At 37.3% G+C, this 27,767-nt stretch overlaps 1 protein-coding gene across 2 annotated transcripts in view; it reads right to left on the minus strand.

Annotated features, from left to right (window-relative positions):
• The window catches only part of Tfec (transcription factor EC), a 67,919-nt gene that overhangs the window by 13,161 nt on the left and 26,991 nt on the right, over positions 1-27,767 (minus strand). The window contains exons 2-4 of one of the 2 annotated variants that reach the window (XM_038318787.2): positions 25,114-25,365; positions 2,810-2,924; positions 1,597-1,653 (exon numbers count right to left, since the gene is read on the minus strand). In XM_038318787.2, the coding sequence (XP_038174715.1) occupies positions 1,597-1,653; positions 2,810-2,924; positions 25,114-25,293 (352 nt within the window). In that variant the 5' untranslated portion in view covers positions 25,294-25,365. Of the gene's footprint in view, positions 1-1,596; positions 1,654-2,809; positions 2,925-16,628; positions 16,695-25,113; positions 25,366-27,767 lie in introns of those variants that run through there. The other variant, XM_038318788.2, reaches the window with a different exon arrangement.

The following is a 27,767-nucleotide window of genomic DNA, read 5'->3' on the forward strand; positions in this document are numbered from 1 at the left end:
CTCTGACTAACTTGCACAAGAAATTTTCTCTTTCACTCCAAGGATCATTTCCAGGCCCAGGACAAGCTCTGACCTAAACTCTTCTCTCCTGAGGGAGTGAGCTCCCACCTTTATTTGTGTGTAGTCAAAGGGTTACATATGTTTGAAGCAGAGTGGTACCTCAGGTTCAAAGCTACTGACAGCATAAAATAGAAAGATACAAGAAATACATTGCAAGTTAAAGGCTTGCATCAATAGTCCCAGGCCAAACCCAGAGATCCTGAGAATTTCAATCTACTCTTGGCTTTCCAGGTTTAATAAAGAATTAACATTTTCAAATTTGATTTTTAACTTTTACATGTTTAGGCAGCAGATAAAGGCAACCTCCGTTGTAGTTTGGCAATGACTTCTCATGTTCTATAGTTTAACTGTTTTATATTTGTCATCTATAAAATACACAGCACTAAATTTTTAACATTGATTTACCACAAAATGAAATGACGTAGCATGAGAATCCAGTTACATAACACTTTGATAAGATAAATAGCAGATACCAACAATATTATCCATTAAAGACATGTTTTTTTTTTTTAAAAAAAAATATGCCTACATAGAGAACAGAAGGAGAGACAAGGGCAGTAACTCCATGGGACCTGTGGCTCCCCAGTATATTAACTAATAGAACCAGTCATCAGCACTGCCCACTCATGTTCCCCCTTATCTCACATTCTAAATCAAAGTTGTCTGCAATGCCCCTGAGACTAAGAGAACCCAAAGGTTATGGCTCAAAAGAGTTGGAGCAAGGGCCAGCTCTGCTCACCGTCAGTTAACTGTTACCAGTCTGATGTGGCAGTTGCAATAAGAACTGGCAAGGGTTTCACATATCCATACAGAATGGATTTCAGTCCATTGCACATAAGAAAACCGCTAGTTTGACTGTGGCTTTACTCTTTCATTTTCGTTGCTACTCTTTCTCTGTTGAGACTTGTGTCTCAGAGCAAAGCTGCTTCACACTCAATTAGTGGAAGTCACTTGAAATACTAAGACTCTTAAGACAACACTGAGCACTGTAAACCCCAGCCTGACTGATAATCTACCTCTCTCAGCTGCACTTCTCCAGGTCCTATGACTGGTTATCTGAGTCAAAATGACCTAAAAAAGGCACGAAGAATTCAACATTACAACATAAGCCATGCCTTTCAGTTAACATATCATTGAAAAGGGAGGAGCAAGTTGATACTGAAAATCGAGAATGTGTACTTATTTCTGACAGTATGAAGTACACTTTATAGCCAGTTGCTTCTTTAAATCTATAAGCTGGTGAATCACAACACTGCACAAATGTAACCAAATGCACTCATCGCAGTCAAGCATGCCCTGCCCAAGAAGGGAGGGTAAAGAGACTATTCAACTTGCCTCGTTTCATGAAAATGCCAAACTTTTTCAAAAGTTCTCAAGGTTTGCATGTCTAAAATTGGCCCAAGTTGCTAAGCATGGACAATTAATTTCAGTAATCCAATTTCAAGCAGCAATGGTATGACAGCAAAAGACAACTTTACTCTGCATACATTTCCTCTTGTATTAATTTTGTCTGAAGAAAAAAGAAAACATACTCACTGAGGTTGTGATTGTCCTTTTTCTGTCTCTCTTTCGCCAAAGCTCTAGTGTCAGTTTCTGAACAAAAGAAACAGTTGAAACACAGTTCAGTTTTGCTCTGAAGCCTTTCCCTGAAATGTTCAGAAACACTGGGTAGAAAAAGAGGATTGCTTGTTCTAGAATGCTGTAATAATATGCTTGATGCCATATGAAGAAATGTAGGGCAGGAGATGCTTCATTAAAAGGCAATAGCAAAGTCTTTAAGACCAGGGGAAGCAAAAACCCTATCTGTTTTTTGAGCTTTTCCTTTTATAGTCATGTGGTCAATTATCAGACTTGTGGTCTCAGGCTCCTGACCTGGAAAATGAATATAATACAACAGCTACCTGATAAACAAGGGAAGGGTTTTACAGGCATGTTGAATGGAAATGCTAAACTCATTAATGTGTACTATTATTCTCATAATTTTGAGATTCATAAATTAACATTGTGCTGTCTAAAATATTTATGATTGCTACATCAAAAAAAATTGGAACCAGTTATATATCTTAGATGTACATGCCAAAACCATCCTATCACTCAGGAAACAACACAGTTTGCTACAGGCTGGACTGGTTGGTCATCAACTCTGAAAAGTGTCCAAAATAATTCTGACTCCATGGTCTTCATAACATGGGTAGTTGCTTCATGATTATCAGCCTCCATTGGGGTTATGATACCAACAGAATGTTAAGGAAGTGTCCTTGGTGGCTCTAAAAGTGACTTCTATTGTGCTGTCTATAGGACCTTCTGGAGAGGTGCACACAGTTACAAAGCAAGACTATTTGTCAATTTATAGCATGTTCACACCCTGGACTAACACCGGCTTTGGAATGTATTGTCTAGAAAATACTCTGCGTATTTTCCAGAGTGACTCATAGGCGACCCTGAGTCACAACAATTGGCTAAACTTCTCCTGGATCCCTGAGCCAAGAAGATGGAATTAGATTGTTAATGTTTGAAAGAAGCATATGAGCAGTTTCTAAAATGCTGAAACCGTTCAACTAAAATGTGAATGATATCGACCTATTGTTTAGTGATATTAAGAAATGCTAGATCTACTCTCGAAACTTACCTCTCCCCTTTAACTATTTTGACAGTACTTTAAGAAACTATTCAGCATGACACTATGCCATTCACATATATGCAACTCATAAAACGTTAAAAGGCCAAACTTTTTAAAAATCAGCATTACCTGCAATTTCCTTTTTCGTGGGCAGGATGCTTGGACAGGAAGCATTCATTAGATTTGTGTTAACTGAAGAAATTCCCTGCTCATCAGTGTAAACATCCAAAATACTACCAGATAACTTAAAGAAAAAGGAGAGATCAACTAATTAATGCCACTGTAGACATCCATATATTGATGTATACCTCAAATCCCTCATTTTAAATTTATCACTTTGTAATGAGCACGACAATAGAAAACATTAGTTTTAAACAGAAAATATACATTTACCACTGTAGTGATATTTTGTTTGTGTCTTAACAAATAAAGCTTGCCTGAAGATCAGAGTGCAGAGCTAAACCACTGGAGGCCACCTTTAATCCCAGTGCCTAGGAGTCACAGGCCTTTAATCCCAGCACGAGAGAGGTAGAGACAGGAAGGGATATGGCTGGACAGAGAGGAAAGCAGGCAGCAGGAGACAAGAGCTCAGTGCAGTCTGAGGTTTGGTGGAGACAGATTCAGCCTCAGTTGCAGTCTGAGGACAGGATCGCCCCTTTGGTAGAGGTGAAAGGTCTTTCTAGTGGCCGGCTACACCGCTTCTCTGATTTCTCAGATTTCATCCCCTAATATCTCACTCCGGGTTTTCATTATGAACAATTAGAAACTGTGCTGCAGATTACTCTTAAATACATTATGAAATGCATGTGGATAAGATATGCTGAAAATAGTATTTAGATTGCAACAAAAAGAGAGATCAGCTCATGCATGAAAGAAAATTCTGATGAATATTTACAAACCTATGGAGCCTTGAGCCAGATTATGACATGATTGTAACTTAGTACTATTAAAATATCTTTCTGAAAAAGCTATACACTTCTTAGCAAATCTGGAAGTTTCTTAAAGACTGTAAGTGAAATAAAATGGCAATAATTTGGGGAGCTTCAGAATGCTGTCAGTAATTTCAGAATCTGGCCATCAAGAGGGATTTTAGGTTGTTAATGAAATGGGAAACTATGAATCCTTGAAGGCATACTCTCCTCACTGTACACCAATGTTCTAGATTGATATAAATACCCCACCTGGTAACCAAGAGCATACTAAGACTAGTTTGCCTCTATTAAACATCGGCTCTGTCCAACCGTCAGCTCTGCAAAGCCTGCAGTTCTTCTTGAGTACAATTTCTTAGAAACCTAATGTGCTTTCAATACAATTCAAAATTATAATGTTTATTACTCAAACTGTACTTATTGATCATGCAAAAAGATTCAATTTAAATAATGTTCAAATATTAAGTAAATACCCAGTATTTCAGGAAACAGTTACATTTACAACATAAGATTTAAAGTATAAAATATTTCTATTTTATATTTCTGGGCAGATAACAAAAGGCTGAATAGGAATTTTTTCCCTTAAGGACTAGGGGGAAAAGAATCAAACACAGCTATGTCAAAAGTATTGGAGAGAAATTAACTCTACATTCTACTTACTGTGGAATTCCAGTTCAACCTGAGTTACTATTTCAAGATTTAGAAAATCAATTTGGCAATCGATATGAAGAAATTACTTAGGCTGAAATTAATTTTCAGGAGAACAAGTTGCTTTAGTGTATTAAATAAATGTGAACTTCTAAGTAAAATCAACTACAAAATGAAGTTTAAATGATCTAATACATAAATCTACGTTCCTATCAAGAAGTACATTTCAGCCTGCTTTTGTCTCTATGGCATATATTTTAGTACACTGCTAGGATCATCGTTAACTTTATTAGAAAGCCTCATCTTTAATTTATCCAGCTTATACTTTACTTATCTTCACTGCTCAGGACCAACCCAGGACCTGAAATATACTACACATATACATGCTTTATCATGAGCTACACTCTTGACCCTACAAACTCATTATTTTAAAATGTGTTTTTATTTTATAGATTTTAGATGTGGAGCATTTAAGCACTTGTCCTTTTCCAATTTACTCATTTTAGAAACAAACAAACGTTGACTAAATCAGAAAGATGATGTATGTGACTCTCTGACAAATACAACTAGGAGGTGTTCCACAACATAGACCATTTCCCCAAAGTGTGCACCATCTCAACAATGCTTTAAACGTACACATTCTCCATGGTCGCATTTGAGTAACTTGTTGGTTATGAGTGGAGGCATCTCCACCTGAGGGGTACATTTCCACTGTGCCTTTGAGAAATATAATGGACGTGCTGAACAAAAAGACAGGAAGTGGAAGGGAAGGAACTCGGGAAAGAGCGCTTTGCCTCTAAAGAGCTTGAATTCAGATGGATTTCAATGTAGACTGGGAAATTGCAGAAATGTTAAAGAAGAAAAGCAACTCTAGTACATGTACTGTAACAATGGAGAGAGGCTCCTAACCACCGGGTCCACAGTACCTGCTCAGATAGTACTCCCTGCATTAGTCCATAGAAAGAGAAAAGGGTTTCTGACAGTGAATCTAATCTTGCCTAACTCTAGCTAGGTATGTCATCCCCTTAACTCGGCTATAGTCTAATTTATGCCTTAAATCATAATGATTAATGCCCTATTATGCTGTAGGTACTGTTATATTTCATGCAAATGGTTAATCACATTTTGAATATCATTAGACTGTTGAGTTTCAAAGTGTGTAACACACTTCAGGTCACCTAAGGAGAATTCTCTCCATAAAAACTTAGCCGGGCGGTGGTGGCGCACGCCTTTAATCCCAGCACTCAGAAGGCAGAGGCAGGTGGATCTCTGAGTTCAAGGCCAGCCTGGTCTACAAGAGCTAGTTCCAGGACAGGCTCTAGAAACTACAGGGAAACCCTGTCTCGAAAAACAAAACAAACAAACAAAAACAAACAAACAAAAAAAACTTGTGCAAAGGTAGTAAACACAGAACGCATCATAGCTGTGGGAAAGCACTTACAAAGCTAATGTGCATCTACCTTTGCCAGAGGTCTGCGTTACTTCAGTAACAAGGCCTATGTCTTTGTGGGTTGGCAAGCAAATGGATAGGTACTTTGTGAAGATGCATTTATTCTTGTTAAGAAAAGGCAGACTGATTTCTCAATAAGGCAATACATTGACATGACAGTGAATGAACATATTGTTACCAAACCAAATAAAAATAAATAATTTATCTTAAAATCCATTTAAAGGGGCCAAGAATACATCTTTGTGAGAGAATGCGACTCTCTGGTAGAGAAAGAACAGCAATTCTGAGAAGCTGCTCAGCGATGAGCAGTGAGTGACCGTGATGTATGATTATCTAGATTTTTGTCATGTCTGGATCTAGCCTTCATAAGTGATAGATCCTTTCAAAGCACTCAGTATTTCCTGGGGGTTACAGGGTATTCAAAGGTAAAATAGCAAAATATCTAACGAAAGTGATTATATTGAGAAAAATAAATAAATGATTATACAATGACCAATAACACAACTAAGAATTAAGTATAAAGTAAAAATGAATGAATTTTTTAAACACAAAGTGAAAATAATTATACATACCTTTTTATTCCAGCCTTGAGGTCATGAGCATATGAAACCACTATAATAATATTCCTAAGCATACAGCATTAAGTTTACGTCCTCCTCAAAAAAAATCAAAATCAAAATTTGACTGTTAGAGAAGTAAGAAGGATCTGGGAGGAGTTGGGAAAAGGAAAATTAAATGATCATAATATACTATTTAAATTTTTAATGAGTTAATTATAAGAAACATTTACTGCAATTCCTAAAAGAAAAGCTATTTAAAGATGTGTTTCAAAGATGGAAATAAAATTGATCAAATATCTTAGAAAAGTGATTGTGGAATGTAAGGAAAAGGCAATGGTAGAGACTGAGATCAAAGACAAGAGAGAAGTGTTCCAGTCTTCCTAGTTATAGCCTGAGTGAATTGGGATAGCAAGGGAGTGCTAAGAAATTATTATGGGAACATACTTTTTAAAAATTGTTTATGCACATAGATGTTTTGCCTAAGGTACATCTGGCACCATATGAGTGCCTAGTAGCTGCTAGAAGGAGGTATCAGACCTCCTGGGATTGGGAATCCAGACAGTTGTGAATGCCACATAGGAAATGAGAATTGAACCTAAGACCTCTGGATGAGCAGCCAGTATTCTTAACTGCTGAGTCACCTCTCCAGAAAGTGGTAATATGCTTTCAGAATTCTCTAGAGGAACAGAATTTATACAATGGTGTGTGTGTGTGTGTGTGTGTCTGTGTGTGTGTGTGTGTGTGTCTGTGTGTGTGTGTCTGTGTGTGTCTGTGTTTATGGTTATTAGAATGGCTTACAGGCTGTAGTCCAGCTAGTCAAACAATGGTTGTATACCAACAGAAGGTCCAAGAATCCACTGGTTGCTCAGTCCATGAGAGTGGACATCTCAACTGGTCTTTGGTATGTGCCAGAATCCCAAAGAAGTAGGCTCTAATCCAGTGAAGGAATGGACTTGATAGTGAGAGTGACATCAAACAGGTGAAGAGGAAGAGGTTCCCTTTCCCATGTCCTTTTAATGGGCTTCCATAAGAATGCATTTCTCAGATTAACGATGCATCTCCCCACCTCAAAACCTAGATTAAAGATGCATCATTCCACAAGAGAGCCAGATTAAAAGTGGGTCTTCTACTTCAAATGATTTAGTTAAGAAAAAAAATCTTTCACAGGTGTGCCTAGCCACTGATTTTACTTAACTTCTGGTGTAGTGAAAGTGGCAACAAAAACAGTCATCACATATATGAATAATAATTATCAATGTCACACAATCACCCCATCTAAAATGTAAACTGATTAAGAGATGATCACTAGATATGCGTAGCTCCCAAGAGACAGCTAGTAAAAAAATACACAAATGTTGAACAGAAAAAAATGAAGTCAGATATGCCAGCAGATTATAACTATAAGGGAACTGACATAGCTATACTAATATCAGAGAAAGTAGGCTTTCAAATTTGCAACTTCATTGATGACTATGATGGTTAGTATTGGTGGTCAACTGAACAGGACCTAGGATCAACTTGAAGGTGAAACTCTGGACATGTCTGTGTGAAGAATATGCTAATTGAAGTGGAAAAACCCCTTATAATTGTGGGTGATAGCATTAGTTAGGCTAGGGTCTAAACTGCATGTAATTGTGACTGAAAATATAATATAGCCAGCTTCTTCAATGTAGTGAGGGCAGCGGGCTGTGTTCCTGCCACCCGGCTCTTGGCCACCTGACTAGCTCAGTGGGTAGAGCATGAGACTCTTAATCTCAGGGTCGTGGGTTCGAGCCCCACATTGGGCGCCATTCTGTAGTGAGGAGCTGCAGGCAGGCCTGCTTTTCGTCCTGCCTGGCTCCCACACACTAGCTTAAAACCCAAAATAACAACACACAAACTTTATTCATTTAAACACTGCCTGGCCCATTATTTTCAGCCTCCTACTAGCTAATTCTCACATCTCTTGCTTTAACCCATATCTAATAATCTATGTAGCACCACAAGGTGGTGGCTTACTGGGAAGATTCTGGCATGTCTACTCCACCCACCTATGTTCTAACCTATCAGGCCAAGCAGTTTCTTTATTAATTAACCAATGAAATCATCAGATAGATAGAAGACACACCTACTTCACTTCAAGCTGTTAGTGCCATGACACCTTCACTTTGATGAACTGTGCCCTTAAGCGGTACACTAAAACTAAATTTTCCTTCCTTTAACTGTGGCTGTTAATGATTTGTCCCAATAAAGAAATATATAATTGCAGTACTTTGAATGGAATTGGTCCCATAAGCTCTAGAGAGTGGTACTATCAGGAGGTGTGGTCTTGGTGGAGGGAGTGTGTCAACTTCCTGTTGCCTCTGAGTCAAGATGTCAGGACTCTCAGCTTCAGCACCACATCTGCCTGCATGCTACCATGCTCCCCACCATGATGATAATTGACTGATCCTCTGAACTGTAAGTGAGGCTCCTAAATTTAAATATTTTCATTATAAGAGTTGTCTTGGTGTCTCTTCACAGCAGTAGTAAACCCTAACAAAGACAATAACTAATAAAAAAAGAGTGATCTACATATAAAGAGTGAATTTAAAAAACTAATTATAAGCAATTATGCACCTATGGAAAACCACACCAAATATGTAAAGAATGTTAAAATCTACAGATGTTAATAACCTAACATCGGAGTGAAAGATTTCTACACATTCCTAAGTCAAGCAGACAAAATAATGAAGAATGCTATAAAAGATTTGAATAAACGTAATAGTGTGACCTCATAGATAATATGTTTATAATACTTGCAAAAATAGAGAACACATGATTTTCTCAAATATCTTTGAAATATCCAAACATTGTATACTCAGCCAAAAGAAAATCTCAACACAGTGTTCATATAGCATTTGATTTGGAAAGTTTTTAAAGTTGTTGGCAACTCAAGACCAAAGATCAATTTGAGATTGCATCTTATGCCTGTCAGAATGACTAAGTTCAAAAACACAAATGACAGCTCATGCTGCTGAGGATGTGGAGCGAAGGGAACACTCCCCCACTGCTGGTGGGAGTGCAGACTTGTATAGCCACTTTGGAAATCATCATGGTTGTTTCTCAGAAAACTAGGCATTAAATTACCTCAAGACCCAGCTGAACCACTCCTAGAATGCTCATTCTTACCACAAGGACACTTGCTCAACTATGTTCATAGCAGTTTTATTCATAACAGCAAGAACCTAGCAACAACCTAGATGTCCCTCAACCAAAGAATGGATCTTTAAAAATGTGGTACATTTACACAATGGAGTATTACCCAAGTGTTAAAAATAATGATACCATAAAATTTTCAGGCAAATAAATAGAACCAGAAAAAAATCATTTTGAGTGAGATAATTCAAACCCAGAAAGACAATCATGGTTTGTACACACTTATAAGTAGATATTAACAGTAAAGTAAAAGATAATCATGACCTGGAGAAGCTAAGTAAGAAGAAGGACTTAAAGGGAGATGCAAGGATCTCCCTGGGAAGGGGAAACAGAATAGATTCCACAGGAGGACTGGGGATGAAAGTGCTTGGGAAGAGCAGGGATTGGATAGGGAGGAGGGGAGAAAATATTGAGAGAAACAACTGGAATTGGGGGGCATTTCAGGGGTGAGGTGGAACCTAGCACAATGAAAACTCCATTAAATCTACTAGAGTAACTCTAACAAAGACACCTAGCAATGGGGGACATGGAGCCTGAACCAGTCATTTCTGTAACCAGGCAATGCCTTAAGAGGAAGGATTGAGTTACTAACCCAGCCACAAAGCCTTCAACCTACAGTTTGTCCTGCCTGCAGAGAGTCCTGCGATCAGAACCTAGCAAAGTCATCATCAAAAAGACCAGCGTGTTCACCCAGCAACTGATGGGAGCAGGTGCAGAGTCCCACAGCAAACATGAGAAGGAGGTTGTGAGTGCTGGTGGTGGGGAGAAAGGATCTGAGGAACCAGAAAGGTCAGGGACACTATGAGAACATGGCCCACAAAATCAATGGATTAGGACTCACGAGGGCTCTCAGAGATCAGGGATCCTATAGGGGTCTGACCTAAGTATGTATATATATATATATATATATATATATATATATATATATATATATGTGTGTGTGTGTGTGTGTGTGTGTGTGTGTGTGTGTGTGTGTGTGTGTCTGTGTTTGTGTGTGTGTGTGTGTGTATAATTATATATTAATGTGGGAGGGTCTTCTGTTTTCTATTGATTTCATTGGTTAATAAAGAAACTGCCTTAGCCATTTGATAGGCCAGCCCTTAGGTGGGTGGAGTAGACAGAACAGAATGCTGGGAGGAAGAGGGAAGTGAGGCAATAGCCATGCCTCTCCTCTCTGGGTCAGTCGTCATGAAGCCAGCCACCAGGTCAGACATGCTGAATCTTTCCCAGTAAGCCATCACCTTGTGGTGCTACACAAATTATTAGAAATGGGTTAAGCAAGATGTGAATGTTAGCCAATAAGAGGCTGAAACTAATGGGCCAGGCAGTATTTAAATGAATACAATTTGTGTGTTGTTATTTCGGGTGTAAAGCTAGCCATGTGTGATACAGGTGGGATGAAAAGCAGGCCTGCTCGTCTCATCACTACTATATATATATATATTATATAATATATTATATATATAAACTGAGTAGCTTGGTGTTCTTATGAGATTTCTAACAGTGTAAGAGTGGACTATCTCTGACTCTTTTGCCTACTGTGAGACCCTCTCCCTCCTACTGGGCTGCCTCATTCAGTTTTGATGTCTTGATGTAATGGTATGTACCTGGTCTTATGTATCTTGTTTTGCCATGTTTGGTTGATGTCCCTGGAAGGCCTGTTCTTCTCTGAGGGGGATACAGAAGGAGATGTTTTGGGGAAGAAGGGAGGTCAGAGGAGAAAGACTTGGGTGAAGGGATGGAGTAGAAACTGAAGTCAGGATGTAATATATGAGAAAAGAACAAATATCTGTATGGCGTAAAGATAAAATCATGCTGAAATATAACAACTGAAAAAAACAAAAACACATATAAAGTAATTTTTAGCATAAAAAAACTAAAGAAAAGGTCTCAGACTTAAATAACAACCCAACAAAAATAGATTATGGTTAAAATTAGATAAACTATTCTGAGATCAGAAGAAAAAATAATCAAATAATAAAATAATAGCAAAGCATTAAAAAGTAAATTCACAAAGCTCAAGTCATTTGAGGGAAAATAAATTAACAGTACTATCATGTTTCTATTAGACTGATTAAACAGAGAAAGAAGATAAAATAAATATCCAAATAAACAGAGTATACAACTAGACAGTAAGTTTACATGGTGGCACAAGTGTTATGGAAGTAACCAACCACGTTTTGCTTAAATTTAATGTCCACTCCATGAGCAGAGGAACCAATACACGGTCCTACTAAAAAGCCAATAGCCTCAGACTTGACAGGTTATAGACCAATGACTCTTAATGACATATTGCTATTCTATGTAGCAGATCATCACTCCGCTCTCATCAAAGAAACTGCATCTTGCAGTATATGGTTTTAACAAAGAGACCCCAAAACAGTACAATGTGCAGAGAGTAAGAGACTTTGGAATACTCAGTCCTAAGTAGGAATGTTATTACTAAACTCCTAACTTCAAGGTTCAAGTATCTATGAAGAAGAAGAGGTAGTAAGATTTAAGAGCCAGAGATGGTAAATAACTCCAAGGAAACAATAAATTAGAGACACAAGATAACTGACACACATATGAATCCCGAAAGATGGTAACAACATGGCAAAACCTACACAGATTCAAACAACACAGAATCCCTGCACTGAAAACAAAAAGTCCTGTCCCTAACCAAGAATCTATTTGTAATCAATACCTGGAAAAGACAACATCATTTTTTCCAAAGGAGTGTCAATGAATAAATCAATCATACTCCAAGACAGAACACAGACCCAGGAGATGATGGCCAAAACAAAACAAACTCCATGTTTTGTAGGGTTTTTGTTTTGTTTTTCATTTGTTTTTTGTTTATTATTGTTGGAGTTTTATGTTTGTTTGATTTGTAGAGATATTTAGTGTTTTATTTTTTTTTAAGTTTCTTTCAATTCTCACTTTTTGTTCTTTTTCTTTTTTGAGACAGAGAAACCAGGAAGATGGGTGGAATGGGCGACAGGATTCTGATATGAGTTGGAGGAGGGGAAACGTTAATACATTAGGCAGAATAAGTAGCGCTTGCTGCCTGGAACTCTCTATGTAAACCTGGCTGGTTTTGAACTCACAGAGATCCGCCTGACTCTAATTCCAAAGTGCTGGGATTAAAGGCATGCACCAATATGCTTAGCCTTGTATAAAAGAATTCTTAATAAATTAAAAATATATATAAAAGATAATGAGCTTTTTTCTAATATTTGGAGCAAGGTTAGGATGTCTGCTTTCACCTCTATCATTCAACAGATAATCTAGACAGAACAATTAGTCAAGAGAAGCCAAGAATTCACAAATTATCAAGAACTACATAAAATGGTCTCTGTTTACAGACAGCATGATTTATAATCGTATGTTTAGAAAATACAGAGATTCCATAAAAACAAAATACACAAAAAAAACAAAAACAGAAAACGTACCCTTATTTAAACTAACAAATGAAGCTGCTAGCCCAGTGGCAAAACATAAAATCACGTTGGGCGGTGGTGGCTCACGCCTTTAATCCCAGCACTTGGGAGGCAGAGGCAGGCGGATCTCTGAGTTCGAGGCCAGCCTGGTCTACAAGAGCTAGTTCCAGGACAGGCTCTAGAAACTACAGGGAAACCCTGTCTCGAAAAACCAAAAAAAAAAAAAAAAAACACATAAAATCACCACGTGTAAATCAGTTGTATTTATATACATAAGCGATGAGCAATCTGAAAAAAAAGTTAGCACATTTCCATTTAAAATAACCTCAAAAAAGATGAAGGAATAAGCTTAACTCTTATAAATGAAAGATGTATGGGCTGAAAACCAAAAAAATACAGATAAGATTAAAGACATAAAAGATGGAAAATAACCTGTATTTCTAGAAAGAGAGAATATTGACAAGATGATAACACTACACAAAGCAGTCACATATCCAATGTTATTGCCATCAAATGCCAAGCACATTTTTGAAGAGATTGAAAATCATTTCTTAAAATTCACATGAATTTTCAAGGAACACTAATAAACTAAAAACAGTCTTGGAAAAGAACTAAGTAGAGAACTAATACTTCTGGATTTTTAAGCTGTTACAGTGCTATGGTAGCATAGAGTGACATTCTGACATTACAACAGTTAGACAGGGCTGTAGGGCAGAAAAACAAAACCAAAAGGAACTTCCTAATATAGTCCAGCAAATTGGACAGGGTTGCCAAGACCACTCAGTGGCAAAGGACAATCTTTTCAATGAATGGCATTGGTTTCAATGGATATCCAAGGGAAAAAGAACAATTCTGGGATCTTATCTTGCACTTATTTAAAAATTAACTCACAGTGGGTTAAAGAACTGAGCACAAGATATGCAACAGGAAGACCCTTGAGAAAATACAGAGCTCCTGAGAATGGTGGAATCAGCAGAACACCGTTTGCCAAACTTTCAGTGACACCGGAGAAAAATAGCTTTGCCTTTGTTTACAATTGGTGCTGTCTGGATAAGAAAACAGTCTACAGCCAAAATTATTGCAGAAGCGTCTACACAAACCATAAATTGAAAGAATATCCATCACCTTTTACCAGAAAGCCACATACACTGTGACCTAAACTCTACTTTAAAATGACTGTTACTCTTCAGGCATCAGATGCAATCTGAACCCTGATACGACATTTTAAAACAATGATATCCACTCTGGAATTTCATCTCTTTTTTCATTCCTCAAGCTCTCAGGTCCCTAACCTAAACTATGCATCCCCATCTAGTGTTTCTACATCCCTCCTAATAAACTCCCACTGTCTCATACCAACATATTTCAAATACCCTTAAGATCTATTTGGCCTCAAGAATCTGAAGCCTAAAGTCCTTGCCATATATAAACTGAAACTCTTGTGTCTAGCATTCAAAATGCTACTATAGTGTTTTGTTACAGATTTGATGTTATTTCCACTACTTCTTAACTTTTAAAGCCTTGTCATTATCACGTATACACATACTGGGGCTTTCAGTAGGAGATTTCAGACTTTGGTTTGGGTAAGGGTTATGACTGCAATGATTCTGTGAATCTGGAGATGAGGAATTTTTTGAGAAAAATAAAACACAACTTAATCACATATGCTATGCCAGAGTTGATTGTTACATGTCAAGGACAAGAAAATAACTCAAATAACATATTCATAACAACGTTGTAGGGTGCACATGACTAGCATTCTAAACGAGAAGCAATTGCAGCTCAGAATTGAAGTAATGGTCTAAGAATGAGACAGCTCTAAAAGCAGCAGAGGTCACAATGAGACTGCTCGGTGTCCGCAAACACAAAGACATAAGTTTAATGTCCAAAACCCACGTGGGAAAATCAAGAGCTATGGCATTTGCTTGTTATAACAACACCACGGATATAGAAACAGGTGCCTGGAGCTGACAGGTCACCCAGCCTCACCTACTGTGTGAGGTCACATCAGAGGGAGACACCACCTCAAAACAGAAGCTGGAATGATAGCCTAGACTCGTGCTTGTAAGACACAAAAGCTGTATCCACTATTATCTACCTCACGGCAGAAGCATTCTTGTCTTTAGTTTCTTTTAGTGTCTTGAGTAGTCAGATCAATTCGGAGCTACTGACTGTATTTTCTTCCCCACTGCTCTTTCCTGAACTCCACCCATCCCATAAATATCAAAATCAAACAGTTGCTCTCAGTGGCTTAACTCAGGGGCCAGCTCTACCCAACAGACTCTCTCAAGGTAACCTGGCTTATTTTTCTCTTCTCCAAAGTGCCGTAGGACAAATAAACTTAAATAAAAGTTTAAATGTAATTTGTAGCTATTTATTACTCCAGTGCTTTCCATTTATATCCACTTAGCAACAGAAAGGATCCCATAGTATACACTCAGTATTCTACCGGAAATTACTTTGGTTATGAAAACCTTGAAGTTTTTCTGGACATGCCCATGTATCGCCTAGATAATCTCATTATAAATACTCAAAAATGAACGAAACTTATGGACAGTTACAAGTTAAATTCACAAGTAAATTTTCAGTGAAATAACAAAAGGCAAAAAGAGGCCCTAAATGGTGTGTGTGTGTGTGTGTGTGTGTGCGCGTGCGTGTATGTGTGTGCATGTATGTGTTTGTGGTGTGTGTGCATGTGTGGTATGTGTGGTGTATGTGCATGTGTGTGTGGTGTTTGTTTGTGTATGTGTGTGTGCATGTATGGTGTGTGTGTGGTTTGTTTGTATGTGTGTATGGGTGTGTGTGTATGTATGTGTGAGTGTATGTTTGCGTGTGTACGTGTGTGTGTGGTGTGGTGTGTGTGTGTGTGGTGTCATATCACGTATTTAGTGTGAGTTTTTAAAAGATGCTGACAGATGTATTTGTTTAGACGCTCGCCTTTTGCTTTCCTATGAAAATATGCACTGTGAATCTGAAATGCTAAAACTGAGCAGGAGACTGTTTGATAGAGCAACTGAACATAAAAGAAGATAAACTCCTTTTCTAAAAAGGCGCACCACAGGGAAAGGTAGGCTGTAGAATGTATGCGCACATGAAACACTGAGTTTCCAAAGATTATTTTCCTTCCTTGTGGGTGTTGATTCATTTAGATTCACTCAGCCAGATTTTTCCTGCTTTAGAACATACACCACCAATTGCCTCAAACTTTATTTTATTTGTTAAAACATCACTCCGAGGTAAATGACAAACACTGAGCCATGAAATCCTGCTGTGTTATTTTGTTATTATTTTTTTTGTTCCATTGTAAGTGAATAAAAGTAATGAGTGGGGCTGGAGCTGGAGTTTCCTTGGCAAGCTAGCTTTAACACAAATAGAAAACTACAAAACTGGACGCTCACAGTTTCACATCACATATACTGTGTGTTCATTATTCTCTTCTCACTAAAATTACAAGTTGTTAGTGTGAGTACGAAATAAACAATTAACTGAATCCTCACGTTGTACACAAAAGTCACAATAAAACATTAGCTTTAGCAGGTTTTTGACTAAATAAACTATATAATTTCTTAGCATAGCCCAGAGCACTCCAATGCTGTTTGCAAGTAAACAAGCTCTTTGAAACACACAGTTAATTATGGTTAACACATTTCAGTGCAAATATCTACACTTTATTTTACCCACTGTAAGTCTAAATTTCAAATTCAGCATTTAGGCCAGTTTCATCTCCAGATAGTGAAAGAATTTCAAGATGTGTGTACTCACCAGCTTCAATTTGGAAGGGTCTAGAACCTTCACAATAGCAATGGTTTTCTCTTTCTCCTTCATCATCCTTGTCCTGAGCTTGCAAACACTAGCCAGGAGAGGCAGACAGGAACTCCTGCACTAAGGTGAACTTTGCTTCTTCCTTGGACTTTAAGACTAATCTGGTCTAGATTGTGACTGACAAAAGCTTGCTCATTGATGTCGTGCAGTCCTTTCAAGTTCCAAGCAAGCGGGAGAGCTTGTTAATATTTACTCAGTCCTTGTCTCTGGAATGGTCTTGAACTATAACAGTTTGCTTAGATTGCCAAATGCCACCAGAATTTACAGATACCTGGCTGAAAAATACCTCATCACTTTAACATAAATGAGTTACTACTCACAACAGTATCTCCAAAAGGAGAGAATGAAGTAGGCTAATGGGTAGAAATGGCAGGCTGATATCTAAACTCAGAAGTTAACTAGTCATCCAGCTTCAATGGAGCAGAGAGTCGGGCCTGTCTCAGGTCCTCTCACACGTCTAGGAGCTAGCTCCCCTTTTCACAATGACTGACATAGAGGTATCAGACCGCTGCTGCATGGGTTTTCCAACAGGGATGGAGCCAAACACAAATCTTCTATTCATTTAAAGCATGAGTTTGACCGCATTCCTGAACATCTCTCAGCATCTTTCTGCTGTGTACAAATATAAACAATCTCTAGCACATGGATATTTTTCTGAAAAATGTAAGAGTTTTTCATGAAAATTGCTTTATAGTGACACTGTGTAGCCAAGGAAAAGTGGCTATATTTTATTATAGCCATTTATTATGGACCTGAGTTTATAGCACTTTGGTATTTAGTTGTTGACACTCATGTTGTGTGAGGCATCGTGCAAGTTGCTAGTAATGAACTGCTATGCAGAATGTTGTTTGAGAAGGAAAAAGGTTGAGAAACACAGAGATTTTAGAAATACTGGATTTGATTGGGACTGACAGTAGACAGAGGGGAGAATAAAGCAGAGAAGAACACAACATGACTCTTGGAGTTCTGGATGTTAGTATTATTTTCATAGATCAGCCAAAATAGATTTGGGAAGTAAAGTCTTTTTAGCCATTGTAAGTTTGAGATGTCTGTTGGAGCACAATGGATATCAAACAAGCATAGGACAGATATGGGGAACATGAAGAAAAAAGACCTAGGATGGAGATGACGTGACATCATCTACAAAGATACATGAGAAGAGATGTCTGAAGACTGGGCCAAGACACATTTTGTCATCTGTTAGAAAAGAAAGAGTTAGCAAGCAAAATGATTGCAAAATCAGATTACCTAATATGTACATCAGAAAGTGCCTCAGGGTATGGTTAACCATGTCAAATGCAACTTGGAAGCCAAGCCAAACGAGAATAGAGACTTTGATATATATATATAATCAAATTATATATATATATAACTATATATATAATTTTGAGGGTTTGGAGGGAGGAAATGAAATGGTAAAATTATGTAATTATACTATAATCTCAGAAAAACTGTTTCAACTGATTGGTGTTAAGAGCTCTTTTAATGTCATGAAGACAAAAGCTTGGTTGAAGAGGAGAAAATGGGGTCATCAGATGCTGCTGGAAGGGAGGAAATGGAGGCAGTAAAGTTTTGTTTCAGGTTGTGGAGGGGGATGTTTGTGTGCTGAAATAACATGGTGGCTAGGAAGCAAATGTATTCAAATAGAGCTATTTGGTTTGGTATGATTTGAGGGGATTATGGAAGACTAACACAACACTGATATAAACAGTCTTGTAGATATACTGTTGATTTGCGGGGAAGTACACAGGAAGAAATTTGGGGGGGAATTTAAGAATGAGATAGTAACTTTATCTATTCTAATAGGGTGACAGAAAAAAATAGATGTGGAGGGTCAAGAGAACTGCTAAAGCTATTGAGTGGATCATAACTGGACTGGACATATTTTCTTTACAGAGTGTTATAATAATGGATGGGGAACCTTGGAAGTACAAGGAGGGATGATATTGTTCAGTCTCCCTTACTAGTAATCTTCTAGGGTATGATTTTAGGTTTGACTCACAGGAGTAAACAATCATGTTAAATCTGATGATCTATTTCACATAATCAGCATGCACAGTGTGGTGACTGTTCCTCATTTATTTGCTCAGGTAAAGATGTGGCAAAAATAAATGAGTTTATCCAGTACTGCAATCTAGGCAGGATATGAAAATGAGAAGTTGATGGTGCTTGTGAAAAAAAAGAAGGTGTTATATCTTGGACTCTAGTGAGATAAAAGAAGATTTTTTTTAATTTTGTAAATGGGAAAAAATAGGTATTGAAAAACAGAAACATTGTCAAATGGTATGTCTTCTCAATGAGCTTAAACAAGAATAAAGAAAGAAAGCTGGAAGAAACATACTTCAAAAACTGGAATTGGATAATGTATGAAATGAAATACTAAAGTTATGAAGAAATTGGCAAGAGCTCAGATAGGAGCTTGTGAGGGATGGTTATAAGAGGAAGAAGAAAATTAACATGGATGGATACTGAAGAAGTGGAGAGCCTCAGAGGAGAGGTCGATGAAGCAAGACTGACATGGCAGAGCATTGTCTGCTTCTGGTGTCCTGGGTCCTTGAGTTCCACTTTGTGCAGATGTTGCCTAGGAACCAATTCCTTGTACAGGCGACTACCTCTCCAGTGCACACAGAAATGAGAAGGTTGTTGTCATTTCGGGGTCTAGTCCCTCAGTAATCATTGTTAGGGTAAAATGCAAACCCTTGAGCACCTTCCCTGAAATCCAACAAAAGTACATTAAATTAAAGTACAATTTCTTTGTGTAAAGAGAGGTGAACACATGTCTAATATTCAATCTTATCTGATCCTCTGTGTGTGATGCTCAGTTACCTGTGATGTTTGTAATTTTGTATACTAGAGGAAGGCGGAAGAGATAGTTCTCTCAATAGAAAGTCTATTTGGAATTAGTAAACAGAAACTAGAGGCTTTCATAGACCATTTCTCAGGCCCTGAATATCAAGCATCTATCTTAACATTGTTTAAGTAAATGATACATTGATCAATGGTTGACCTCAGCCTACAAAATGTAGTCACTCACGTTCTCCAAATAAAAACTGTAAAATAACAATTGCACTTAAAACTTCTACATCTCATCATCTTATGATTTCTTCAGGATCTTAACCAACACACTAACAAGCCAACAGTAACCCTTCAAGATATGCAGGAAGAGTATATACAAGCTTTACAGATAACACTTCTGAGATTAGTAACTGGACATTGATTTAAGTAATCAAACAAAAGATAAGATAACATCCATTCTTGGAATATGATTCCAGGAATTAATACCGACTTAGACACAGAATGTTTTTCTACATTAAGGTGATGAGACCTCTCTCTCTTTTTTTCAGCTCAGAATATTGGCTCAGAAATAATTCATATTTTATCATAGTAATTTTTCTGTCTTCAACAAGGGAGTAAAGCCTATGAATCTCAATCTATTAATCATAGTGAAGAGTCAAAATGAAATCAGGACCTCATGAAGGTAGTTGATTATAGGCAAAGCTTCAAATAGGAAATGTCAAAATTAAGTCATTCCTGCATAATGCTACAGCAGATTAGATACAGAATTGGATGCTTAAATATAAGATAGATAGATAGATAGATAGATAGATAGATAGATAGATAGATAGATAGATAGATGATAGATAGATAGATAGATAGATGATAGACAGATAGACAGATAGATAGATGTAGATAGATACATATATACATGTAAAACATACAGAGAGATACACACATAAACACACACATATATACAAACACACACAAAGAGGGAACAGTGGAGGCCTTTTAGTATGATCTTTTAGTACTAAGTATTTAGCAATATTCATTGGTTGTCTTGTCTATTTCAACAGTACAGAATAAAACACCATTTCCCAGTCAAATGAAATTACTTTGTTTTATAAGCTGAAGTGATTAACAGTTTTAGGGTTTTTGACATTTTGGGGGTCTGTAAATATTTATTGTGCTTTGTATGAGTGGAAGAGTGTATGTTCTTTCCTCTTCAACACAATTCCATACTGTTCATAACCTCAGCAATTTCCCTCTAACGGAATCCAATCCATTCAGAATACAGTCAGTAAGGGTTAAAGTGGCACTTCCATTTGAAATCAGGGAGAACTTTAGTGAAGACTGAGAGTTTAATTTGCATCTTTAAGTTTTAAAACACTTAGTTGTGTATTTCAAAGCTCATTCTATCTGAGAGCTGGGTCCATGGCTCTGATAGGTTGCTTTCCCTGCATCACCTTCCCTATGCTCCCTGGTGGCAAGGCCCCCAGGGGACACTTGCTGCAATCAGCATCTAGATCAGCAGAGTGCTTCTCGTGCTGTGCTTCAAACCAAAGTCCACAACCTCAACATGTTGACAGAGGACTTCTATATCATCTGTCTTCTTACAAAATGTTTTGTAGATGTCCAAAGGTCAGTGGTGAATTTTTAACTGACTAATGCACATGAATTAGATGATACGAAAGCATACTGTTTTCTTCATCTCTGTAACTGGTGATACAGTACCAAGGGTACACACAAACCCCTTATACAGCAACAGTACCATACACCTGCATAGTGAGAGAGATGTGCAAGGCACTGTCTCTAGTGGTTGACATATTCCAATCATTTAAGCTTCACAGCAGCCCAGGAGAGGAATTCGATACTTATCTTCATCATACAGAAGGAAATCCAAAGGAAAAGAAATTGCCACTTTTTTCCAGATTACCTGAGTATGGCAGAGGCAAGTTTGAACTCCTGAACTCTGAATCTATAGTTCTAACCTCAATCAAATCTTTATTTGCATTTTCAGTTCTTAAAGCTTCCTTTTCTCTGCAGAGATGGCTTAAGAAATAACCAGTAGATGAGGAAGGCTTTTAAAGGTTTACACTTGAAAAAAAAAGACTGTGTGCTTCTTTTGCTCTTTCTATCCCCCACCAGCCCAAATACTTGTAATATTAGCTGTGATTGTGAACTTGATACAAGAGTCACCTCTCAGTGAAGTACAGCCTGGACCACACCGTGCTATGGATATACGTGTAAAAGATTTTATTCTAAGAGTGTAAACTGAGGTGGTAAGACCCATCCTAATTGTGGGCATCATTTTCTGGGCTGGGCCTTGGGCTGTACAAGGAAGAAAGTGAGCTCAGCACTAACATGTATGCATTTCCTCTCTCTCCTCTTAGCTATGGGTATGATACAGCTACTTCAAGTTCCTACCACCTGACTTCCCTACACCCCAAATTGTCAGCTAAATTCAACCATTTCTCCCCCAGCCCCATTTTCATTTTGTTAGAGTATTTCATCACAACAATAGAGATGAAACAAGGAACCACTGAACCTCTAGTTCTCCTCTTCCCACCACACTGTCTTCAGTGAAACCTTAACACATGTAAACTGAAGAAGGTGCAAGTGCTGAGTTGAGAGGCATGGTCGAATTTTGAGTTTCTCATGGCATATAAAGAAATAACCAGTAGCAAACACTTCCAAAAGCATTAAACTGCCTTCCAACCAATTCTGCTGTATTCTAAGAAAGGTTGTTGGTCAACTTGAGTCAAGACTTGGGAGACTCTGTCAGGATACATCCAAATATGACTTGTCAATAATTTCATGAATTAATTCAAATAAGAATTGCCAAATACTTATAGAGAAATATTTATTTTCAGACCTTTCCAGAACCAGAGGAATTACTACAGGCAACAGCAGTGAGAAGTTCTTGCCCTCATGGACTTCAAGCACTATTAAGGAGTAAACAGTATACAGTGGAACGCAAGGAACAGAGGTTGACTGGACTCATTTCTCGTTCACTCTGGACAAAGATATGCCTGTGAGTAAGGTATGACATTTTCATCAATGAAGTAAAAAACTAAAAGAATGAAAAAATATTAATGAATCCTTAAAATGCATCATGTGGTGTGAAAATTTCATAATGAGTGCAGTCATTGAGGTACCAAATCTATATGGAGAATCATCAAGGAAAAACCTTAAAATGGGGGTGGGAGGAATTTCAAGTTTGTGTTTCAGAGAGAATTAAAATCATCTAGACAAATGGCTAAGAATGAATGAGAGGAGGAATAGAAAAAACATAAGGATGACCTGAACTCTGGAGCCTGATGGTGAAGAACAGAGCAGTAAAGGGTGAAGGAAAACGCTAAGCTAGGAGCAACGGTTAGTGTAGAAGGCGCCTTCACTCTTGTAAGTACAAATGCCAATTGCATGCTGGGAAACCATACACTGTGACGTGCTTCTGTTAATATTACCTATCTCTGTGCCAGAGACCTCCAATCTCTCACTTATCTCTAATCCCAATCATCACCTCTGAACCTGAGGATACTCTCCCAGACCTATGAGGTGATACTATAGTTATCGCTGGATGAAGGAGAGGTTCCCTTTTGTTCGTGAAGGAGATGGCTTAGAAAGAAACAGGGAATAAGACAAATATCAATAATCACCATCTCCTGAGCACCAACCATGACATTGTGTTTGGAAGTTTTAAAACATCGAGCAAAAATCAAACTAACCCTTTTTCTTGGCTTTTAGTCACACATCTGTAATTTCGTCTCTGGAAAGTTTGAGATAGGAGGATCTTAGGTTCAAGGCCAGTGTAAGGGATATAGTGAGGTTATATATCAAACAGCAAAAACAAGCGTAAAGGCAAAGGTAAGGCATGAACCAAAGAATAGACAAAAAGATCCCATGGCAAACCCAGAAGACTGATGCATGCTGCCTTCATGACACAAAAGACTACTTTCTAGATTTCACCAAAATTGACGGGCACATTCATTACCTATGGACTTGATTTTTCTTTAAGAATCAATAATTGTTACAAAAAAATAAACTTTGGATGAGGTGGTTGGAGAATGAATTGTATTGGGTGTATGTTCTAATATTTACTGTGCAGATCGCTCTCATCCGACTTGTAGTTTGTGTTCTTCATGCACAGAACAGGGAAACTGGTGCTGTATTTTACTTTTGAAAGTTCCATATGCATATACACATACATACATACATATGTGCATAATACATACACACACAGGTGCACACACACCCCACATATAGTCCCACTACTAAAACGTTTAAACACATACAGGGATCCACATTCAGCTTTGTATTTCAGAGAGTCCTACGGAGTGATAATCTTTTTCTTTTTTTCGTTGAATAATCTATTGGGTCTTCATTCTTTCTTACTTTCCAAGTTAACATAAAGCTTTTTAAAAGTCTTCCTTTCCTGTTTGGATTCAAATGAAACCCTGAGTGTCCTGCCTTTGCTCTTTGGGGCTGTGAATTTAATATTGGAAAGATATCAACCTGAACAGGCCATTCAGATTAGAAGAAGATACCCCAGGTGGGAGAGAACAGAGCTCTACCAAGGGCTCAAGGCAAATAAGCAAAAGGAAAAGAAAGTCCATCTGTAATCAGCATAACTCATCTACAAGAAGTTGCTAAAGATTTTTCCCAAATTTTAGTTATTGCCTACTTTGTATCCTTCTTTTTCTCAGTAGTTTTAAAGATTCATTTAAAAGCAAAACATGTTCCATGACACTAGCTGTTCTTTTTTATTTTGAAGACATCTCAGTATCACTCCATGCCAGCTATTTAGTAAGTGAAAGGAATTTATTTAAGTTAAAAAGTATTAAAAAATCAAATGTAAAAATCTATTTATAATTCCATGAAATATTTAATGTAATAAGATTATTTTATTATAGTGAATATTTTAAGAGCACAAAATTAGTGTTTTTTTATATAACCTCTATGGGTTTCAAATCTATGTATAGTGATATTTTGCTTATGATCTAACAAATAAAGCTTACCTGAAGATCAGAGTGCAAAGCTAGCCACACTAGTCAGCCATACAGGCCAGGCAGTAGCGGCACACACCTTTAATTCCGGCAACCACAATACTTAGTCATAAAAGCTGGGCAGTAGTGTTCCTCAGCTATGATCCCAGCACTAGAGAGGAATGTAAGGCAGGATGAGACAGGAATTCACTCTCTTTTCAGTCTGAAATTTTCATACGTAGAGGCAAGGCTCTTTAGTGGTTGACTGCTTTACTTCTCTGATCTTTCAGCTTGAGCCCTAATATCTGTCTCTGGGTTTTTATTAGTTGTGCTATATCTATAGCTATTCAAGATATTAATAAATTCAACTAAATTTACTCAGAAAACCTAAACCTTTATGTTAGAAATAAACCTTCTAAATACAAAAGATTATTAGTGGTTCATTGATAACTAATTGAGTCATAAAATGAACTACCTAATTTAATATTAAAATGAACACGTGCAATTTATTATGCATAATTAATATGCATATGATTAATAATTGCAGACTGATTAATAAAGACACACTTCTTTTGTTACACTTTCATATGAAATAGTCACTACAAAATTGTTAATTTCAATTCCTAGCACTTAAGATAGACTTCATAATCAGCCATTGAACATACGTGCCATTCTGCACTACCATCTTCTCTCCCAAGAGTCAGCAGTTTTGTGAAGGGGTTTCCTGTACAACCAGCATCACTGTCCGGGCTCGTAGGTCCATGCTCTCCCAGAGGCATACAGCTTGGTGCTGGAGGTGGTGTCCTCTTGAGAGTCTGGTTGAATTCCTGATGGTCAAGGGTCATGAAAGGAGTTACTTGCTGTCTCTGGACCTTGGGCAGCTGAGGCCTTGTAGAGCTTTCCCAGTGTGCCTGGACCTGCCGATTTAAAAATAAATAAATGAAATGTGGAATAAAATGTAGTAAACCAGTTTTTCCCCTAAAGGAATCAGGACACTACGAATACTGCAATCAAGAAATGACAGCCTACAGAATGGGAAAAGATCTTCACTAACCCCACATCAAACAGAGGTCTGATCTCCAAAATATACAAAGAACTGAAGAAATTGGACACCAAAAAGAACAAATAACAACAACAACAACAACAACAACAATAATAATAATAATAATAATAATAATAATAATAATAATAATAAAACGGAGTACAGTCCTAAACAGAGAACTCTCAACAGAGGAATCTAAAATAGCTGAAAGACACTTAAGGAAATGTTCAACATCCTTAATCATCAGAGAAATGCAAATCAAAACAACTCTGAGATTCCATCTTACACCTGTAATAATGTCCAAGATAAAAAACACACTGATGACAACTTATACTGGAGAGGTTGTGGGGAAAAGGGAACACTTCTGCGTTGCTGGTGGGAATGCAAGCTGATACAGCCCCTTTTGATGTCAGTGTGGCAATTTCTCAGAAAATTAGGAAACAACCTTTCTCAAAACCCAGCAATACCACATATATATAGCCAAAGGATGCTCAATCCTGCCACAAGGACATGTGCTCAACTATGTTTATAGCAGCATTGTTTGTCATAGTCAGAACTTGGAAACAACCTAAACGGCCTTTGACCGAAGAATGGATAAGGAAAATGTGGTACATTTACAAAATGGAGTAGTACATAGCAAAAAATAAATAAATCATAAGAACAGCTTGAATTTTGCAGGCGAATTGATGGAGCTAGTAAACATTATTTTGAAAGATGTAACCCAGACCTAGAAAATTATCACATGTATTCACTCATAGGCAGTTTTTAAACATAAAGCAAAGAAAACCAGCCTACAAACCACAATCCCAGAGAACTTAGACAACAATGAGGACCTTAAGAGAGACTTACATAGATCTAATCTACATGGGAAGTAGAAAAAGACAAGATCTCCTGAGTAAATTGGGAGCATGGGGACCTTGGAAGAAGATTGAGTGGGGGGAGAGGCAGGGAGGGAAATAGAGAAAAATGTAAAGCTCAATAAAAAATCAATAAAAAAGAATAAAGTATTTAATAATAATAAAAAACCTTGCCCCCCAAAAAGTTTCTTTCAGAGTGTATCTATGCTACTGTCCTAATGTGACAGGATTTTAATGATTTGATGATATTTAAAAATGAGTTAAAAAATGATTCAAAAATGTAGTGTTAGTGAGGCTTTAAAAGTGAATATCTATAACAATTAGGAATAAATATAAAAACATCAACACTCTATGAGTATCTAGAAAAAGAAGTCTTAAAATGTTAAAAGGAAATGAGCATATTCAGCAATATTTGTTGGTTTTTATGCAAAATATACCAAATTATATATTTGATTCTTATGTTCAACAAAAGGTTAAATAAAGACAATTATTATAAAAGTATTCATAAGGAATCAAACACTAGAAATAGAAATACTGTTATAGTATGATAGTGTAATAGTGGCAAAATCCTGGGTGGTTTATTTTTTGCATCTTTTTATGTATTTTCCAGTTTTTCCATACAGACAGAATTTTGTTTTATATTTTTTTTTATTTTTTCCTATGTCCTAACAAATAGTATCAACAAATTAATATGTACTCCCATGAATCAACAGGTAAAAGCATTGTGAAAAATTCCAACTATTCTGGTGTGCCAACTGCACAACTGTTTTTTGAAATTTTTTTATAAAATGTACCATTAGGATTCTGGGCACCCATGCTCACCAGATGGCCCTGGTTACAAATACTGGGTCCCAAAGCAAAACAAAAGCACATAAAAATGTAAAGGGGCTGTGTAGGGAAGAGAGGGGCTGATGGAGGCAGAAGGGAAGGTGGGTGGGGAAAGCATTGTATACATGTGTGAAAATGCAAAGAACAAACTTAACAAAGCATTCTGGGCATACGCAGTTTGGTTTCATAGTCAATATTATACAATCATTTGCAAAATGACAACTTTAAGCACCTCAGACTTCCCTTTAAAATCTGCAAATGGAGTATTTATAAAAACCTATAAAATGGAGCGTTGCCTGCCAGTTGCCTTTGTATTTACTGTGTTGTGATGTGGCTTTTAATACATTTTCCTCAAGTGGCCTATATATAAACCTATTTAATTTTCCCTTGTGCTAAACAGTAGCAAAGATTGCTGTACAGTGCGTATTTTTCTTTTTATTTCATTGCACAAACTACTCCTTAAATCCCTCACCATGTATTAGTTCAAATAAATAGCCTGTAGAAAGTGTTTTGCATTTATATTAGCTGGTTTGGGGTACAATATTGTAGTAGTTACTTTAGTCTAATTCTGTTATGCTGACATTTTTAGCAT

Source organism: Arvicola amphibius, chromosome 2 (genome assembly GCF_903992535.2).
Source record: "Arvicola amphibius chromosome 2, mArvAmp1.2, whole genome shotgun sequence".
In the NCBI taxonomy this organism is placed as follows: Eukaryota; Metazoa; Chordata; class Mammalia; order Rodentia; family Cricetidae; genus Arvicola; species Arvicola amphibius.